This window comes from Tenrec ecaudatus, chromosome 17 (genome assembly GCF_050624435.1).
Source record: "Tenrec ecaudatus isolate mTenEca1 chromosome 17, mTenEca1.hap1, whole genome shotgun sequence".
NCBI lineage: Eukaryota > Metazoa > Chordata > Mammalia > Afrosoricida > Tenrecidae > Tenrec > Tenrec ecaudatus.
The window spans coordinates 7,346,518-7,368,461 of record NC_134546.1 but is presented as its reverse complement, the minus strand read 5'-3'; the positions used below and the strand labels follow the sequence as shown (position 1 = coordinate 7,368,461).

The 21,944-nt window shown below is 42.4% G+C and overlaps 1 protein-coding gene across 2 annotated transcripts in view; it reads right to left on the bottom strand.

Moving 5' to 3' along the window:
- Positions 1-21,944, bottom strand: part of REL (REL proto-oncogene, NF-kB subunit) — a 38,611-nt gene that overhangs the window by 13,264 nt on the left and 3,403 nt on the right. For both annotated transcript variants that reach the window (XM_075535839.1, XM_075535840.1), the window contains exons 2-4: positions 15,887-16,029; positions 12,665-12,813; positions 7,736-7,827 (exon numbers count right to left, since the gene is read on the bottom strand). In XM_075535839.1, coding sequence (XP_075391954.1) covers positions 7,736-7,827; positions 12,665-12,813; positions 15,887-16,029 — 384 coding nt within the window. The remainder of the gene's footprint in view (positions 1-7,735; positions 7,828-12,664; positions 12,814-15,886; positions 16,030-21,944) is intronic.

Genomic DNA, 21,944 nt, shown 5'->3' with positions numbered 1-21,944 from the left:
ATGTATGGATTGTGATAAGAGTTGTATGAGCCCCTAATAAAATGTTTAAAAAACCAAATCAAACCTTTAGATATTTTTCCAAGCTGCTGAAGAAAACAATATGTAAAATTAACAAAGGAAGTTCTGCTTTTGGTGATGGCAATCTAAGTATGTAACTGGGACCATTCTACCCAAAAAAGAAGTACAAAATATAAACCAAGTTTCTCCAAAAGGCATTAGGAAGGTTAGAACGTCATTAAAAATCACAGGGCCAATATCTGAGAAAAATAAATTCAGAGCAAGAAGCTCACAACAAGAGGCCACTTTAACCCTGAATATGTCCTACCCAGTTTGGAAGAGGGTGAGAAACTCTAATACAATCAGCAGACTATGGGGAAAACTAAAGGCTTAGGACTAGCCAGGTATGGAGGATCTGGTAAGTGCCCGCGCTTTGGCTGTGGGCACAGCTATCACCTAGGAGAAAGGTTAACTGGAAATTCTACTCCACTGGCCAATTGGTCTCTGCTTCAATATTGCGCTGCCTTAATTAGTACTTCTGACTAATAAACTAAGTATCTAGTTGCCTTAGTTTCTCCTCAGTGGCCCTCTTCTAAAGCACTCCTTCCTGCACCTATTTAGAATCACACATTTAATGAAAATTGCTGTTGAAATTTTATTCAGAATTATAATGAATGTGTACCAATTTTCGAAGGAATACTATCTTTCCAATATTAAATCTCCCTATCCATGATCCTGGCTTACTTCTCTCTTTTATTCTGGTGTTCTCTATCATGTCATAACAAAATTTTATAATATTCCTGAAATGAATTGCAATAATTTGTTCTGATATTTTTTTCCTGAGAGCATTTCCTTTACTTCTATTTTCTAGTTATTTGTAACTGATAGTTGAAATGTACCATAATTGATTTTTGTGTATTAATTTTATATCCACTTATCCTAATAATCTATTTGTAGATCTTTGGGGGTGTTGTCTGTAATAATATTCATTTCATAGAATAAAGTGATATCTCATTATTTCCCATCCTTTTACCTCCCTCTGGTTTCTTCCTACACTGGCAGGGATCTCCACCTCAGAGCTGCCAGGGTGGTCTCAGTGGGCAGGCATCCTATATTCATCCCTGACTTTACCAGAAGGCTCCTGGTGTTTGCCTCATTTACAACAATGCTTGTTCTAGGTTTCTCAATAGATACTGGTGGTTTTTTTCCCCCAAGTAGATACTCTTTAAGAGATTATTCATTGCTTACACATTATTCTACAAAACAAAATGAAGTGTTTTATTCTGGACCGTGAAAAATAAAAATAACACTCTGTTTTAACACATGCAAAAAGCTAGCAAAAAGAAGCATGAGACCAATCAATTTCCCTTTAAATGAGTTCATATTCTTACTTTTGGCCAAGAGAATACAAGGGAACGTTTGCTCTTCCTCCTTTTTTGTTACATTTTAATCACTCCCTAGTCCTAAGAGCAGAGTGTGCACACAGAAAAATAGAATTAGGTTTGTACAAAAAGATATTGTCATGCTGTCTTTCAGTAGTAGAGATTAGATTGTTAAAGCAACAGTTTGACTGACTACTAGTAGTTCCAGAGGCATGACATTTATAAAATTCTAATAAAACAATTCTTTTTAAAAAATCATTTTATTGGGGGCTCGTACATTCTTATCACAATCCATCCATCCATTGTGTGTCAGGCACATTTGTACATTTATTGCCCCCATAATTCTCAGAACATTTGCTTTCTACTTGAGCCCTTGGTATCAGTTCCTAATTTTTCCTCCTCCCTCCTATTCCCCCCTCCCTCATGGACCCTTGATAATTTATAAATTAATATTGTCATATCTTATACTGTCCGACGTCTCCCTTCACCCACTTTTCTAATAAAACTTAATTCACTACCATCAAATTGATTCTGACTCACAGCGACTCTGTAAAACTGCCCATGAAGGTTTTTGAGGCTATAAATCTCTATGGGAACGGGAATCCTCATATTACTACAATGATTGAAATAAAATAAGGCAAAATACACTGTGTATGAACTAACAATTTTAACAGCTAGTTTTGCAAATTTCTGCTACTAACAAAGTCTAAATTAGGCTACTTTTATTCAAAGGAAAGTAGTAGTAAGAATTAACATTTAAGTGCTTACGCTTTTTAGGCAAAAAGATCAAGTTTCCTATGTGTCTATTATTAATTTGTTCATCCTTTCAACATTACTTAGTGAGCATCTCTTATGTGCCAGATACAAAACTCAGTGCTAGACACAGCTATGAAAAGTCAGGGCCGGCTCTCACAGACATTAGCGTCAGGATGCGAAATAGGCACACAGACTACAAGCATGCAATGCAGCATGAAGATGGCATCATGGGAGTGTGTTCCAGGAGTATTTCAAAAGGGCTCAAACTCCTCCTGGCTAGAGAAATAACTCACTCCATGGTCGGCTCCGACTCAAAGCGACCCTAAAGAAAAAGGCTAAACACACTAACTTGATAGCAACGAAGAACAAATGGGTAATGAAAACGGCAAGAACCCCACCCCACCCCCGCCTTAAACTAGAGTGCAGTCGTGAGACTCTGTATAAGAGACTGCCTGTCGTGTCATACTTCACTCCCTACAGGCTACCCCAGCTGGGCTCCAAAACACATCGTTCTCCCTTAACAACATCTCCACATCCTCTGCATTTGGAGAGAAAGGAGCTAATAAAACTTAATGACAAACTCTTTATTGTCAGAATTTAATATAGTGTTTAGAATTCCTGTGGAGTTTAATCATGGTATAGTATTAAACTTTAAAATATATCATTTAAATACATAGCTGGGAAAAAAACAATTAAAAAATTCCCCACTTTCTCATGAGAGTCCCCTAGGAAATCACCTGCCACTCGTGTTCTACCTACATGGATACTGTAACATCTGACCAGGAGCCTTCGATGACATTCCTTGGCCAATTTAGACTTTGGCACACTCTAGGCAATGTGTACAATACTTAAAGGAAGCTTCTAGTTGAAACCATTAGATTACTGTCGATGCTCATTTTAAGAGACAGCTAGAAAGAACTAATGGCAATAGACACAGGTAAAGACTGGCCTGAACGCCCTAGATTGGAGGCGGGGGTGGGATGGGGTGTTCCCGCAAAGTGCAGTTGTCGAGCCATGTGCGGCTCTTTAGGTACGTACAGGTGGCTCTGAAGATTCAGATAATGGTGATTTCATTTGTTTGTAAAAATATATTTATGGCTCTTGGATAATTTTTAAATTGTTGTTGGGGACAGGAATGGTTCTTCAGTCTCCAAATTTGCCAACCCCTGACCTAGATGTTGCTAAACAATCCCAGGCAAAGGAACAGTGTTTAGTATTCTTTCTCCGTGGTACTCGTTCTTCTGAGGGCTCGCGATGAGAGAGCCCCACTCCTCACTTGTTGACACAGCTAGGCTCCAAACACCAGGTCGCTATGTGAAAACTGGCACTCTCTTAAGTTGGTTGGGGTCCTAACTCTGGTGCTGGTGTCCCCTTTCCCACCTAGCATAGAGCCCACAGGGGTTGGAGGCTGGTAGTGGCGGTGGGCTGGAGGTCGTCCTGCAGCCTCCCGAGCAGCAGGTACCCACCATCCCCTGGCCATGTGCCAGGCCTCCACCTGAAGCCCACCACCTCCCGGTCCACCTTCCCACCCAAGTGGACCGAGAAATGGGCCTTAGCAGGGAGTGGCTCCCGGGATTGCAGCCCATGGAAGCCTGGTCACCGGGACCCAGTGGAGGCTGTCACGGTGGCAGAGAGGCCTCTTTAGAAGAGACTTTGGAGCCCCCGCAACTGACCCCCAGAACAAGGCTCCCCACTGTGCACACCTCCTCCCTCGTGGTTCATCTGTTGCACCCCCTTCTCTGGCCTGAGGGAGATGGCCCAAACAGCCTCGCTCCCTCACAAACCTCTTCCTCTTCTGGTTCCTCATTCGTGCACAAAGCAGTAGCATAGATTTTTTTTTTTACAACTGTTGTAGATGTTAGATAATAAATGTTAGATATTGTGGTAAATAATAAGTGAGGAGTAGATCTAGTCTCCGCCTACAGGACAGAACTCAAAGGACTTAGTCTGCTAAACATTTTCAACCCCGTTGTTTAACTCACTGACAGTTTCTTGTACACGCACACTTAACTTTGAGGACACAATCAACTGCCTAAGAACAAGAGACCAGCTGGTTTTGTTTCTCTTACACTAGTCTCTTGTTCTTAGGCAGTTGATTGTCCTCTAAGTTAAGTATTTATGTACAAGAAACTGCCAATGAGTTCAGGTTATGTAAATCCATTTTCAGTGTTTTGAGGGCTATTGTAAGGGGTAGATTTTGTTTTGTTTAGTATTAGGAATGAGGAAGATGATAAACACACAGGATGATTAGTATTTCTATTATAAAAACTGAATCAGCAGGGCTACTCTAAAGCTACTCACTTTATAAGCTGTCCATCACCCCTGCCTTCCATGCTTTCCCCTTAGCACTCCCACAGTCTGATCCCCACTTCCACGGCTGCTGAGTGAATTCTGAGCAGATCCTCCCTCTAGGCTAGAACAGGGTTGTTTCTGAGGGTTACCAAAACTGCAGCTCTTCAGGGGAGCACAGTGCTTCAACTTTCTCCCAAAGAGCAGCTGGTGGTTTGACACACCCACCATGTGACTGACCAGCAGGGCATCTTCTGTCTAAGATACAATATACTTATGCACTCAGTGTGACACCTGCTGGTCTCTCTCCATTAGAATGTACACGCTGCCAAGGCCCTGGCTTTTGTTTTGCTTCTGTAAATAAAGACCACAGCTGTGGACTCTGTGGGATGGGTTTACTGTCCTATAGCCGCTGTGTGTTGAAACTGACTTGAAGGCACCAGATGGGGTTGGGTTTGTAGTTAATATAAATACACTGTAAGGGTGCCAAAGTGAAATGTAAACAAGATTCCATCATAGACACTGTCCACGTGTATGAAATTAATCTCAGAAGACAATATAAGAACTGAAATAATCCAATAGATGTCATCAAGCTTTTCATGATAAACTACTGAGTGGCCAAATTAGGAGGACATTCTGTGGGCATAAGAGCCCTGAGATGGCTTTTAACGCATTTCTGGCAAGGAAAACAACTTGAATGTTTTTGATACAAGCAAGTGCTGACAAGGCATTCATTCAGGTATTCTTTCAAACCATTTTAAGTGAGCCTGTACTACGTGGCAAACCGAGGCGCCCTGGTGGCACAGTGGCCACTCATTGGGCTGCTAACCACATGGTCTGCAGTTCAAAACCACTGTGGGAGAAGAAACACGAGGCTTTTTACAGCTATGGAGAGTTCCTATCCTGTCTTCGGGTCTCCCTGAGTCAGAATGGCCTTGACAGCAGGGAGGTAGGCTGGGTGCCAGGCACTGGGCATGGAGAGGGCAGAAGGCGGTCTCCGTCTCCAGGGCCTCACTACCTAGTGTGGGAGAGACATGGCAACACAATGCTAGGGCACCGTATCAGACCTAAGCACAAGCACTTTGTGAGACTGGAAGGAATGAATGCTACCTGTGGAAAGGGCAGGAAGGCTGAATAGGAGAGGGGACCCTGCCCGGGAAGAACTCATCAGGAAGACCAGGACGCTCCATACACGGGAAGCGCACGTCCACGAGCACAGTGGCAAGAAAGAAGCGGCTTGTCCAACACCGCAAATATTTCAGATGGCACTCGCTCGCACGTGCGCGTGCACACACGCTCAGCATCAGGAGGAGAGGTGGGGAGCTCGGGAGAGGATGAGAGCTGGAGATGAGGCCGAGTAGAAATCGGGATCAGACGATGAAGTCCCTAGGATGCTCTACCGAAAAGGTGAGCTAGCACACAGGCCCCTCAGGCCACAGGAGGGTTTCCCAGGCTGTCAAGGTTTACAAGAGGAGACTGTTTCCGCTTTCTCTGAGGAGCGGCTAATGGAATCCAACTGCTGACCTGAGGCTTCTTAGGAGGCCAACGTGGAACGCCTTATGCCACCAGGGCTCCAAAAATGGAGCTCACAGGACATTTACACAGGGCAGGGTCTTATGTGTGCATGAACTGCGCTGAGAAATAAAGAATGTTCCTTTCTGTGGGTCAGTCACAGAAGTGGAGAATTACTGATCTAAGCTGCTTATTCAAATGCAGAAGCTTAGTGCTTGACGAATACAATGGTGGCACCTACAGCTGTGACAAATACGAAGGGATTTGTGAAACCAAACCAAACTAAACTCACTGCCATCAGGTAGATGCTGACTCATAGCGACCCCACAGGACAGGCTAGAACTGCCACCGGTCCTTGTGACTGTAACTCCTTCTGGGAGTAGAAAGCCCGTCTTTCTCCTGAGGGCCTGCCGGTGGTTTCTAACTGCTGACTCTGTGGTAAGCAGCCCAATGTCCAATTCAGATGTACATTTAAATGGAGAACTATGCTGGGGATAATCTGGAGACAGTGGGGATTGATAAGCAGCATTCAGAAACGATCAGGTTGGTTTTAGAATGGTCTTTGGAGTCTACAAAACTGGAGTCTCTGAAGCACAGAGGCAGGAACACACATTTAGCGGTTATTGAAGTTTCCATCCCTGAACTGGCAATGAAGCAGGTGAAGCGAGCCGAAGTTGGGCCAGGGTGGGTGAGCACAGCAACGGAGGTGTCTTCACAAGGAGGACTGGTGGAAGGGAAGACAGGAGAGCTGGACTGAAGCTACAGGTGGATGAATGAATTTACGTGCAGGCCTGTTCCATTTTTAAAACTAACAGGCAGCTACTGAACATTTTTCATCGCAGTAATATGTTAACACCCTGTCCGTAGAGGAGTGTCCTGCTGTGGTCAGCTGTGACCTTTATTATCCATTATCGAGGTGCTGGTGCTGACTCGTGACAACCCCAGTGTGCAGCAGAGAACTGCACCCACAGGGCTTCCGAGACCCTGACTCTGGAAGTGGCAATTCAGGCCTTTCTGCCCAGGAACCTCCAAGTAGGGTGAAATGGTAAGCCTCTTAGCTGGTAGCCAGTACGTGACCATTTGTATACCCAGGGGCTTTTAAAAATGAATAATACTCTTGGTAAGGAAAAAAAAACAAACCGAGAGCAAGTGGGAGATATTACAATTCAAATTGTGAGATTAGTTTCCAAGTCAGGGAGACAACAAATGGGTTAGGGGAAGGACTGGATTTTAAAAAAACAAAACAAACAATACCAAACTACCAATCAACAAACAAACGTCCGAAGGATCAAGTGGCAGGCTCATCCAGACCGCACACACCATGGGGACACATCCTGCGCTTCGGAGTCAGGTTGCCTGCAGTTCAAACCCTTGCTCTCCCACTCCACGAGCTGGGGGACTTCCTAGGACTCGCCTTTCCTCATTTATAACATGGAGACAGTAACAGTGCCTACACTTCATAACTGTTATAAAGATCCAATGGCGTAAAATATGCGACACATTTACCATGGACTAGTTAATATATGCTAGATATTTTGTTAATATCATGCCTAAAACCTCTTTTTACAGCCTGTCCCCGTGGAGTCAGGAGTCCCAGGGTTAAGTTCCATCCAGCTGATGATCCCGGGGCCCCAGTGTGTGACAAGAGGACTGGGCTCCACTGGGTTTTCAACAAGTAGTGTTTGTGCAAGTAGGTTATCAGGTCTTTCTTTCAGGTGTTTGTGGGTGGACACAAACCTCCAGCCTGTGGGTGAGCACCTCCGGCGCCCCAAATAGTTGGCTGTAGTAAAGATGCTTACCGTTGAAAGGATTGATGCCCGCTCTCCTTCGTGAAATAACAGCTTCTTTGACTTCTTTCTTTTTCACACATCGAATACCCAAATTTTGAAAACTAGATGGGAAAAAAATGAAACATTTACAGGTGCTTTATATGTAAATCTAAAATATGAAAATAAATAAATGTAAAATATGAAAATAAAAACAATTGATAAATTATCAAGGGTTCACAAGGGTGGGAGGATGGGAGAGGGATGGGGGAAAAAAGAAGAGCTGATACCAAGGGCTCAAGAAGAAAGCAAATATTTTGAGAATGATGATGTCAACAAATGTACAATGTGCTTGACACAATGGATGGATGGATGGATTGTGGTAAGAGTTTGTTAGGCCCATAGAGTGTTGTCCACATTAAAATAAAAAGTATATAGGTTGCCAACATTTAAAAAGTAGGTGATTGCATCTAAGCATCTGATTTCTGGCTCCTCCTTAACATCTGGCAGGACTGGAAACACTGGGTTCTGACAGAACAGAAACAGCTGCCAGGAGCTGAGCGCCTGCTGCTCCCTTGTGTGGGGCCCCGGCTCACGCCCCCCTGGCCCCTGGTTTTTGCCCTGACTGATTTCACTACTAGTTGCAGTGGAATATGATACAGTTTCTACCATATTATATAAACTTATAATCACTCATTATAAGAAAGCATTGAAACGTATCTTTGTAAACTGACAGAAGTTTTATTACTAACAATAATACTCAACAAATATTTCAACATATCTTTGATGGAAAACTTCTTAATAGCTACAAATATTACTAATTTACATATGTGTAGTACAGATCATGGGGGGATCCCCCACCCCCACCAGTCATACTAGTTCCCACATGGAAAAACCATGACATCAGTAAGTGGGGTGGGTGTGAATCAGAAAGCAAAACTCAATGATAAAAACATTGCTGCTTGCTTCAACTGCAGAGGGCAACGGGCAGCAGGGGGCCATTTCTGGGGCCTTCTCCGTGGTCATGCTAAGGCTTAGGTTCAAATTCTTCATTCATCCAATTTAGGATTCTGCTAGCATCTAGAGCATCTTTGACACTCACTCCCTTCCTCTGGCTTGCCAACATTTGAAACATAAACCTTGGCTCTCCGATCCTTACTGGAAATCCTAAAACTCTAATACTCTTCCTCCAAAGTACTCCCCACTTCTTTGGAAAAACTCTTGGCTTGGTTCTCTTTATTTTTTCTCTGACAGAAAGGTTTTAAAGAATTCATTTTAATATTCTATATACTCTTTGATTTTGCTTTATTCGCATGATCACTTTTTCCAAACTGAAGAGCATTTCAGAAATTCTGACATGAGAAATCAAGGTACACAGAGATTTAGTGACTTGTTCAAAAACAACTTTTAAAGGGCTTTCAAGGGGCAAAACTTCAAAACAGTATTCAAGGGTCTGAGGCACCCAGGGAATCAATTATATAGTCAGTCACCAATTATTGGTTCCTGATTCTTAACAAATTTGAGACTTCTGTTATGTACCAAGAACGCTGGAAGGCAACAGAGCAGTACAACCCTGCCTTGGTACTGCGTAGTCTTCAGCAGGGTTGGCACACGATAGCTCACGGACTAAACCCGCCTGTCATCTGTTTGGGGGTAAGGAAGGCTTTACTGGCACCCCAGCACACTCCCTTACTTATGTACTGTCTGTGGCTGCTTTTGTTTGACAACAGCAGAGGTAACTGGTTTTGACGGAGGCTGGATGGGCTGTGGAAACTAAAATAGGGATCCTCTGGCCCTTTAAAAAGTGTGCTGACCTTTGGTCCAGTGAGAAAGGCAGATAGTCAAGAATCACACAGGCTAATCTGAAGTCATGACAAGTTTTCTGAAGGAGATATATGTGGTGTTACAGGAAGCTATGATATGAGAGCTGATCAATTCAGGCACGCAGTTGGGCTTCCAGCAGGAAGCAGTACTTAATAGGAACAGAAGTGAGTTAAGAGGAGAGAAAACAGACGTCTGGGCAGAAAAAGGGAAGCAAGCAGAGGTCCCAAGAAGAGCACTGTGTGCATGGCAACAACAAGAAGGCAATGCAACTGCAGTGACGAACCACAGGGAGGCCATGACACGGGAAGCAGTGTGACTGCAGTGAGGAACCACAGGGAGGCCATGACACTGGAAGTTAGTGAGACTGCAGTGATGAGCCCCAGGGAGGCCATGACATGGGAAGCAGTGTGACTGCAGTGTGCGGGGAGCAGCCACAGGGAGGCCATGCCACTGCAAGCAGTGAGACTGCAGTGATGAGCCACAGGGAGGCCATGACACTGGAAGGCAGTGAGACTGCAGTGTGACTGCAGTGAGGAACCACAGGGAGGCCATGACACTGGAAGGCAGTGAGACTGCAGTGTGCAGGGAGGAACCAGAGGGAAACAATGACACTGGAAGGCAGAGTGTGCCTTGCCAGCCAATTTAATGCTGCTGCCTTTATTCCAAAAGCCACCTAAAGTCATTAAAATGGTTTCAGTTGGGGTAGGACAATTTGTATTTGAAATAACCACTCTGGCTTAAATGGAAGACAGATGGAAGGAGTGGCATGAAGACCCATGCCTAGCAGTTGGGAGGCTAGTCCAGTGCCTCCTGAGCCAGCAGTGCTGGAGATCACCAGCAGGAGTGGAGGAGTTCTAGTCCTTCCAGAGGCCGGTGACCATGGGTCCAATGTGTCTGGCTGTACAGGGGTCGTGAGGATAGACAGTATGGAGCTTTGATAGTAACCACTAAGATCAGGAACACTGGAAGGAGGCCAGTATGGTGCAGAGGTCAGATGATAGTTTGGAGCATATTCTTTGTCAGGTGCTTTTGCGACACCCAAGAGCAAATGTCCAGAAAGCAATTAGGATAAACACATTCTGCACTCAGAAGCAACTAGGGCTCCTCAGGGGAAAAAGGGGCTGGAGCAGAAAAACATATATAAGTTCTGAAAATCCTGCTGTGTCAGAAGGGAAGGATGCCAAAGAAATAATGGGGGCATGTCAGAGCACAGTTTGCGGGGTGTGTACTGCTCATCTGTGCAATCTGAAACATCTGCACATTGCCAGCTGTGGGCTGTAATGTAATGAGTAATCTTTTAAAAAACAAAGACAATCTATGACTACAAAGTGGTATTTTTAAGAGAAGGGACCACTCTAAAACAGAATGATAGATACAAAAATTTAAACAATCATTTTACATGCACCATGAGAAGATTCAGGTAGTCACCATGAAGTGATGTAAAAAATTACTGGAGAATGGGACGTTCACAATCTCAAAGCCTTCCTCAGCATTTTTAGAAAAGTCTAGCCAAGCAATTAAACTGACTACCGCCCAGAATCGAAAATACTGATAGTGTATGTCTCCTGAAGGAGCATTTTGAGTATACAGCATTCCTCTCGGTAGATTTCTCGCTCAAAATGTTTAACGTGAACCAGGAGCGACAACTCACACTAATCCATGTCTCGTTCCTCACAACCACTAGTCTGGACACTTCAACCATGTTCAGGGTCATAAAAGATACCCAAAGGCTATGGGATTGTCTGAAGTAAAGGAGAACAACAGGCATGACAACAAGACAGTGTGTGAGTCTTTTTACAAAGGGCACTGGGGAGAAAATCATTGAGGTAGTCCACACCCAAACTGAACTGTCTCTAACCAAGGCCGAGGAGAAACCGCTATAAAAGTAGAAAGTAAGACAGGAGAGTGAGTTTACCTCACAGAAATCAAGGAATGGGAACGTCTCAACAAAGTGGTCAGGTAGCTCTTCACTGATTAAAGAGATGGCCAAATACTGATGCAGAGTCACCTGTGGTAATGAATCTGAATGGTGAAATTTGGGCTTTACCTGTGCTCTAGAACCCTGCATGTCACCACTAACTCATCTCTCTAGCTGGGCTAGACTCATCTCTCTAGCTAGGCTTGACCTCTTCTCTCAAGGGGGAGAAAGTGCCTGCCAGAGTATATAAATTCAGGGTATGTTTGCTTCAAGGCAAACCCAAACCAAATCCACAACCCACCAGGTTGACCCCAACTCACTGTGACCCTATACAGAGTTTCTGAGATTAAATCTTTCTAGGACCAGGTATTTTCTTTCTGTATGAAACATTAAAATAGGAGAAACGTAATATTTATTTGGAAGGAAGGAAAGAGTAAACAGTGCAAAATGCTGTCGGGATATTAATACAGACAGGAAGAAAATGCATATTTTTTGCCAAGAGTTACAAGATGTTATGTATTAAATTTTTTGTCCCCCAAATACATGTTGTGCACCTTAACTACCATACTGTGGTTCCAATAAGCTGCTGCTCAGGAGAGACACTGCTTCCATCAGGGTATAGCTTAGGAAGCCGTGGGCCATGGTTACTGTGAGTGGGTCAACTCCATGGCCATGGCTCATACCTGTGGCTGTGCTCCCCATGTGGGAAAAGGTTTTCCTTGTGAAGTGCATGAGTCAGTTTTAGAGTAGGGCCTGTGTGGAGTCAACCTCTTTTAAGGCCCAACATGAGCAGAGCACACAGAGGTGGAAGGAAGACAGATGCCACCCACATGAAGATAGCCAGGAACCAAGGGATGAAGGGTGATAAGATCAAGGGCTTTCCCCCAGGGGAGAGAGGCTGTCTGCTCTCATAACGAAGCCAGCCTTGAAAGCTCTGTGGAACAGCTCTGCTCGGTCCTATGGGCGCACTACCGAGTTGGAACGGGCTCGGGGCAGTGGGCTTGGATTTAAGGAACAATAAAGAAGTACTCTTGCTGTCATTTTAAACTGTGCCTGCTAATGACAAATGAAAGGGTAGTTCTAATGCAAGTGTTAAAAACATGAAAATGTAGATAGTAAACAGGAAAGGATGAGAAATTGGCTTCTTCTGCTAAAAAGCAACGGACGGTCCGGGCATCCTATGCTGATCTGGTCACAGATGTCTGTGACTGTGTACTCACAACAAAGGTCTTCGTTCCTGCCCAAACTCTGCTTCGTAGTAGCCATCTCTGCAGTCTTTACCAACGAGATCATGAGGATGAGGCTTATAGGGGTCATTCTTGGTTATTAATGTAATTCTCACTTTTCCTTTTCCATAATAGTTCATAATCTGAAAAAGGTTAAAAAATCAAACACTTACATCTAGTAAAACCAAACAGTGCTGAAACCTGTGCAAGGAACCCTAAAACATTTCCCACGAAAACTAGTGATAGAAAAGTGGTAAGACTAAGCCTGTTAAAGGTGGAAAACAAGGCACTGGAACAAGGCACACCTTCCGAGTCCCTGTCCTCAGGTGTCACGGACTACATATATGGACATGCAAATATACGTGCACATATGGAGATACATTTTATATCATATCATTAGCCCCAGATAAATAAAGTCCCCTTGACTGCTAAATGCAGCAGGAGGAAACTTTCCAGAGAATACAAGTAGGGAAAAATTAACCTCTCAGTTTCTTGGCATATATTTTGAGTCCTAACTTTAATTGGCCAAATCATCTGACTCTCCTACTTTGACTTTAAAACAAGTAAAATTATGCGGAATTTTTTTTCACAGAACATGAGAAAATGCTTGACTGTCAAGTCACCAAATACCTTCATCCTAGAGGCATGCTCATACTCAAAACCTTCAAGTACCATATATACTCATGTATAAGCCGAGTTTTTCAGCACATTTTCAATGCAGTTTTTGTGGTAATACTAGGTGCCCTGGCTGATATTTGGGTCGGCTTATACTCAGGTATATATGGCATGCATTTAAGCCACAATGGAACTGATAACATACCCCAAATGATCATTTTACTTACTAGATAACATTTCATGTTTGCTGATCAGTAAGCATAGTCCCAGTGTGCACTGAGCAGTGGGTAAGAGTAAGAGTACGCAGCGCACAGGGCGAGAGGAGAGGGTGTGGAAGGGAAGGCTGTGCTGGGCGTGGGGAGCAGTTGGTGCTCAGTTTGGAGCTAGCAAATTTGCAAGACCAAAGTAGGGAAGACAAGGAGGGAGGTGGTTAAAGGTAAGAGTAGCTTCCCAGTATAAGGCACTAACACCTTCAATTTAAACTTCATGTGAACAATCACCCGGAAGTACTCTGCCTTTCTGCGAGAAAGACAAACTAATCCAGGGCTCCAGCTAGGGCACTTTCAGGACCCACTAAAATGGTAAGGATACAGGAGAGCTCAGAAATGGTTTAGAGACTATTTCTAAAATAAGCTACATTATGGAGAAGAGTTAAAAATAAATCTTCAAAGGATTGGGAGGATGTTTCTGATTTACTGATTAGTATTTCCTACATCTTCTCTCAAAAAACCCATTGCCATAGTCAATGCCGATTCAATAGGGACCCTATAGAGCAGGATAGTAACTGTCCCTGTGGGTTTCGAGACTGTAACTCTCTACTAGAGGAGAAAGCCTCATCTTTCTCCTGAGCAGCTGGTGGTTTCAAACTGCAGACCTTGTGGTTAGGAGTTCAATGCAAACCACTAGTCACCGGGCGGTACACCCTGCCCTAGAGGGTTACTGTAAGTTAAAATAGAAGGGGGAACCCATGACAATGATCTATATATAACCCCCTCCCAGGGGGACGGGCAACAGAAAAGTAGCTGAAGGGAGACAACAGTCGGTGTAAGACATGGAAAAAAAAATTTATCAAGGGTTCATGAAGGAGGGAGGGAAAGGGGGGAAAATGAGCTGATATCAATGGCTCAACTAGAAAGAAAATGTTTTGAAAATGATGATGGCAACATATGTGCAAATGTGCTTGACACAATTGATGTATGTATGTATGGATTGTGGTAAGTGCTGTATGAGCCCCCAATAAAATGATTTAAAAAATAAAATAAGTTGGAATAAACTCCAGAGCAGTGAGTTCCCTACATCTTTGGATTTAAATAAAAGGACTTGGGGGGGCGGGGGATGAGGAACGAATACCAAGGGCTCAAGTAGAAAGCAAATGTTTTGAGAATGGTGAGGGAAACAAATGTACAAAAGTGCTTGACACGATGGATGTATGTGCGAATTGTGATAAGAGTTGTACAAGCCCTCAATAAATGATTGAATTTAAAAGAAAAAGAAAATAAAAGGACTTAGATAACACAATCATACTGTAGCAAAAAATGTGACAATTAGAAACTGGAATTCAATATTTAAGTTTGTATTGGCTTATTCTGTCATTTAGCAATTTTCTTTTAATTCCCTAAAATAAGGTTGGCAAATCATCTAGTTCTAAGCTGAGTTAAAATCTGTTGATGACAGACAGGATAAAAATGTTCAGAATCTATTCTACCATTAAAGCTTTTAAAAACTAGATAATTTGTCAACCTTATTTTAGTGAATTAAAAGAAAATTAAAATTGCTAAATTACAGAAAGTGAAAAAAGTATACAATCATAAATGCAACTGATTCATAATGATGAATATAGCACATCATCAAATTTATAGTTGGATCTATTTCAAATGCATGTTAATATGAAGAAACTGTATTTGAAAAATAATATTCAAATCAGTCAGTACAAGATCCACTGCATGGGGCAGACAATAATTCTATGGAAAGAAGAAAATTATCTCTTTCCTTTTCCATAGCTTCTAGAATAGATGGGCTCCTGATCCACATTTTAAATTTACATAGCAATTCTGCCCCCATGGGGAAGGAAAGACTTCTTTCCTCACTAGCTCACGCTCTCTGCAGGGCATAATTCGCCCTAGTACAGTAAGCACCAGGACTCACTCAGCTTAGGCTTCCGCACCAATCACCAGTGGCTATTGGGCTGGCTGCCCCTCGAGGCAATGCCCCCGCACCCCCAGCCCACGCTGCTGAGCCTCACAGGAGAACTGCAGGTTGTGGAAGACTGGATTTTCAGGAGTAGATCACTACGGTTTTTCCCCCAAAGGCAGCTCTGGGTGGACTCAAACCGTCCACCTTCTGGTTAGCAGCTAAGTGCGTGCGTTCACCTTCTGTACTACTAGGGACTTGCATTTTTCTACAGTGGTGAAAAGCCAGCCTTTGTTTCAGTCATGTCCCTGGATGATAGCTACCCATCTAGTACAGGTCAATCTAAAAAGAGAGAAAAGATCACGGAGAAGACCTTAAGCTTAAGAGGAAAAAAAGCACCTTTAATGCAACTGCTGTAGCTACAATAGGAAGCAAGTAGGCATGGGAGGCACCCCGGAAAAGGACTATTACCTGGATGGACGGGTACGTTCGGTTGTTGTCTGTGCTGTGCTCCCCAGGAATGCTGCCTGCTGATCGCCCTTCACATTTGTATCTAAATCGCATGCCCCTCTGCCTGGGCTGTTCAATTATCTCTATATATGGGGTATACCCACCTGAAAATTAAAAAAGGAGAGGGAGGTGAGATCAGGAGAGCAATAGTAGTGGATTTTAACCATGCTGTTTTCAAGACAAAAAGATTTTCTCTCTCAACATGAAAGGAGCAGAAGACACCCCTTCGTGCAGAACCACGAACTCCTGGAGAGTTCTACTGGTTTAATCAGGACTCTGGCTGATGCCCCAGAGTGAAGTTCTCAGATGACCACATCAGAGATACCATTTCCCACAAGAGACCAGCAGGAGGGTTTCCCCCAAGACTTCCCCAGAGCGGCGAAGCTAGTACGCAGACTCAGACACACAACCTGGCGCTCCCCAACTAAGGAAACTGTCTTTAACGGGGTGGTATTGCTCACTGAAAATGAAAATGTATTTAAAGGTATGTAAGTCGTTTCCATTGGTGTCTTACAGAGTCCACCAAACAAGCCCACAGAGGTCGGGAATTTAGGCTCAAGAGAATTTTCAGTCACATAACCCTTTTTCTAAAGCACACAACACAATAGAATAATTTCTTTCCTAAAGCAAAACCAACCAAAATAGGCATCTTTAGAAAGAACACATCATGGATGAATCTCAAATAATTATGCTAAGTGCAAGAAGTCAGATCGAAGAGAGCACAAGCCGCATGCCCCACCTTTACAAAGCTCTGGAATACACCAACCAAGCTACAACGAGAGGAACCACACTCCTGGCTGCAGGAGTCTGAGTGGGCTAGGAAACTTGTGGGGGTGGGGGGCGGGGTGTGTGGATGGATTACTTTTTTTTTGACTGAGGATTTTATTGTTGTAGGCAAATGTCAAAGCTTATCAAACTGCACAATGTAGAGATGGGCAATTTACTGTACACCAACTCTACCTCAATTAAGCAGTTTAAAGCATGAGCGTCTCTGCCCTTTCATCTTTCTAACCTTGGAAACAAAAATTCACTCAGAAAAGCTTTCAAGTAAGGAAATGAACAATGTGTTTTGTTTCAAGGGCTTAAAGATACCCCCAGTCAAGCAAATACTCCTTTGATCAGTTTAGTGAAATCTAAATCCCCACACTTGGATTCTACTTCCTTGACTAAGACTTGTCCACTGGTAGAAGGCAAGTTATCCTCAGAGGGGCAAGTACAGCAGGGCAGGAAAGGTGCCCTCTGACTCCCGCCCAGCTAGTCTTAACAGGTGAGACCCTGCAGATGTTCGTCTCTTCCTCTGTAGAATGGAAATAATAGCATGTAACTCATAGAGTTGTTATTATAACGATTAGAAGAGTCTTATCACATGCTGGGCATACGAAGAGATTATAAACAGTGCCAATTATTTTTGCTGCTGTCTTTAAAACAGTAGCTTCAAAAAGGACCCCGTGGAACAGCGAAGCAATAGAAACCCAATTATTAGACTACAGAAGGGAAGGAAACCATTTCCAAAATTTGACATGCAGGGTTAATACAAGCCAAAGGACAAAGAATGCTTCCTTATGTCAGAGGGAAACAGTGAAACAAAGAGGGGTTCCTGCCCATGTAGGACATTCGAGGGAAGGGGACCTGTGTGCAAAGGAGTGGCAGCAGAGGAATCATTACAGAACGCCAGGGGCACGAAGCGGAAAAGACCACTCTGAACGATGAGAATCAATGGTCAGACACACTTGGGTTTGGACTTCCTTCTACGGGTGACACGGAGTCAATGAATGTCTGTGAGCTGGGGAATCACATGCCTAGACAGGCATTTTAGAGTAAGACTTCTGGGGCTCTGGCTGGATGGAAGAGAAAAGCGGGATGACCAGTTGAGAGGCTACTATAAGAATGTGAGGGGGCTTTGAAACATTGGTAGGACACTTCCATTTTCCACAAAGGTGTTGAAAGTCCCTCAGATGGCACGGATGGGGGTATGTGGACAATGATGGTAACTGGGCGAAGGGTTATTGAGAGCAAATAGGCAGTACGGGGTGACTGAGTGGGCATCACAACCCGATGGTTCTACTTTGGGTTACTGAAGAATATGCTATTACTGCCGCCTTGAGCTTTATTCTTTTCAGCTCAGATCTGTGTTTGAATCTCCTGCCTAGCTGTACATTCAGAAAACAAAGGACCATAAATGCCTATGCATTGGATGCATGGAAAATGTGGTATATAAATGTAGCAACATTAAAACTACTAGTGGTTACTAGAGGTGAGGAAATTAAAAGATCTTTTCTGGTTTTGGTTAGGGGAAACAGTTTGTGTTAATGGTAGTAGAATAATTTGGAAAAGAATAGCAACAACAATTAAACAACATGAAAAATATAACCAATATCATTGTATTGGACTGTAATCATTATCACTGAACTGTGCATATAGAAACTGTTGAATTGGGTAGGATTTTCTTGTGTATATGTTCACAATGCAAAAAAATGGGGGGAGGGATCAGAGAAAACTTTAACCCAACTGAATTCTTAATATTATTTCAATTTACTGACAAGCAGCAAATAAGAACTGCAGATGAATATGGGTCATAATAAAAATTTCACATCTTTATACAGTCTTCCAGGAATATTTAGGAAAAAGTACATTTTCTCTAAATAGCTGATAAAATCAGCATTATCTTTAAAGTTGTCTCTTAAATAATTTATGTGGTCGAACTAAAGGTCAGATAAATCCCTGCCCACTACTTATTTAAAGGTGTCTTGGTAGGAAACTGGTATTGAATGACATCATTACTGGTAAATGGCTAACTCTGGTGGGGGTAGGGAGGGCAGAGAGGGGAATGAGAAAGGCTCATAGCGAGCATTCAAACACTTCATTGGTTACACACATTTCTTGAAACTAGATTAAAAAAAGTCTACGGATGAACAGATGTTGAAAAGGTTTTTTTTTAATTTAAAAAAAGTATTAAAGTTGTAAACTGGCATATTTCATATAATACCAAATACTTGGAAAATTCTTGAAATCTATTCTTCCTCATGAAGAAGCTCTTTACCGCGAAAAAGTTTCACAAACAAGTAATAGAACTGATTCTAGCAGCCCACATTCCCCGAGTTGGCGCTATTCTCCCTCTCTTCAAAATTCTATTGATGACAATTATTCCAAATAACTATAATTTAGGGAAGACGATTTTATTTCTTCTTGAAATAGAGCTGTTTCTTTTCTTCAAGCTCCGGCAAGGTCGGGACTACAGGGGCTTACTCCCCAGTGCCTGTATGCAAGTGCCTATCATCTGTTGAGTCAATGATTGAAATTCTACAGTTAGAGGTTCGTGTTGCGAAGGTTATTTAGACATTTCCCAGACTTTCCTTATTTGATTCCACAACTTAGGAAACAAGACTAGTGCTATGTCGGCACTGATCTATACCAGCGTACTACACCTTCACACCTTCACAAAAGATGCCCTTTCATATTTTGATTTCTCTGTATGTATGGTTTCTAAAAAGCTCCCAGCTGTGAGGGGTCTACTGCACCCGTGACTGCCTTCCCCAGGACTCTGGACCTCAGGGCAGCCTTCCTGAAGACAGAAAGCACTGAAGTACCGCCCTTAATGAAGTGGCAAGAGGCTCAAGATAAGTCCTGGAGTAGTGGGGAAAATGAGCACTTTCAGCTGAGATGATCTAAATGCTGGCTTTGAAAAGCATTAAACTGTCTTCAAGCTGTTCACTGCATCTTTCGTTAATCAGCATTAAAGGCATCAGAATGTCCCTTACATTCTGCAGAGTATGGTAACGTGCAACTGGAGACCAGAATGACATTTGAACTATAGAAAACACGTTTTCAAGGAATATATTCACTTTTTCCTGTGCACTTAGGCAAAAATTGGCAGTATTTTTTAAATTGACAGCATTTAAAAAAAACATAGTGACCCATCTCATAAAGTATGGTTTTAAGATTGAAAAAAGAAATTGTACTGAAATAAAAAAATAGCTAAAAATGGATCACAAACCTTATGGTTGGAATTAGGAATTGACATTAAGTATGCAGTGAAAAAAATTAATTCCAGCAATTATAATTAGTTACAACCATTTTAACGCACTCTTCCAATACATTTATTATTTGATCCTCGTACTAGCTTTAATGTTCATTAGAACACAGTAACAACAAAAATCCAGATTATCGGCCCATTTTCTAGATGATGAAACTAAAGTTCAAGAATATGACGTGACTTGTTCAAGGGAATTGGTAATAGCACTAATGCTAAAATTAAATGACGTTTGTCTATTAGTTGTATGATTTCTTGACATTTCAGAATCCTAGTCAGTAACTGGTTGTCATCATGGTGACCTCATATGTATCTGAGTAGGACTGTGCTTTCATGGATGATTTCTTTCAGAGGTCAACTGCCAGGAGGTGCCTCTGGATGGATTGGAACCTCTAACCTTCTTTCCCATTAGCAGTCAATGGTGTTCACCGTTTGTACCAAGTGGGACCCCTGGAACCTTAAGGATATTTGATATTATGTGCTTAGTGTCTCCAGGGGCACCTGTTTCCTAGAGGTCTGAATACCAAACAGTTCCATTAAGGAAGTAAGGAAACTACCCGGTATGCGGGAATGCATCGTCTCATGTGTTCAAGCCTGTGCAGGAGGTATTACCCTGTGCGCTTTTTTCACAGCACTGAGACCGCACATCACAGAATAGCAGAAATGGAATAAAAACCAACCCAGGTCGACCATGGACTAAGGTTCTAGTTAATTCTAATTATAGCAGACGAACGGAATCTGGCTTTAATAAAGAAACTTAAACCCCAAAACCCACTGTCATCAAGTCACTTCTGACCTATAGGGATATGACAGTGGGCTTGCTGAGACTGTCAATCTTTTAGGGATCAAACTCATCATTCTGTCTCAGAGTGGAGAGGTTGAACCTTGGCCTTGGGGTTAGCAAGCCAGCACATAACCTACAGTGTCACTCAGGCTCCTTAAGAAAGAAGCCAAGTAGAGAAGTTTCAGAAAGCCTGACTGATGCATGCACCATGAGGTAATAAAAAAAAAGATGTAAAGGGTTTGGGCACAAGAGAGAGAGGAAACGATCAGGGCCTGAAAAAGCCCTGTCGGGTGAAAGCGACCGTCTATATTAGACTGTCTAGGTACTTCAGTAATAGAGGGCATACTCAAATAGTCATTCTTTGTTAAAATATAAGATATCCAGAAATATGAATTTCAGCTACACAACAAATATTTGGGACTATATTTGCCCTAAAAGATTATTTGCCATTTATCTGAAATTTAAATGGAGCTGGCTACCCTATGTTTTCTTTGGTCAACCTACTCTGGATTTCCCAGAAGCTTGACAAATATATGAATATAAAGCCCAGACACAGCTTAGATGTACGCTCCAGGAAGCGTGTGAGGTCACATGCCTACAAATACAATCGTTTGTAGAAAATACAGATGAGAGGAGATAGGAGCAGAAAGAAATTCGGAGTCTCCTAAACTGTATTTGAGAAGGACATTACACATACCTGAGATGTTCCTAATTTATGATTAATGAGATTCCTCCCTAGTCAGTTCATCCACTCTATGTCTATCCTATATAACTATAATTCTTCTATACTACTGTTATCTCAACTTTTACACATTTTGTATTTCTGAAACGATACTCATATTTACACATGCAGTCTTTTCCTTAAAAAAATAATTTGCTTTAGCTATGCATTCATTCCTTTCAGCATTATTAAAGATAAGATACATCCTGTCTACACCTATTTTTTCTCTTCTTACTAAAGAGAAAAAACAGATCTCATGAAATTCACACTACAAAGAGTTGTTAAGTAATGCGGTTTACAAAGATAATTTCTTCATGTACTTCCTACTATTATGTGACTTGGCAGAATTACACTAAAGAAAAATGTGAATAAAACAGTAAATCATCTAATGCTTAAAACATATTACTAAAGACAGTACTAATTATTAATAAGTGGAGCTATGAGCCATAGAAGGACACCTTGCTCTTTTGGCTGCAACAATGGC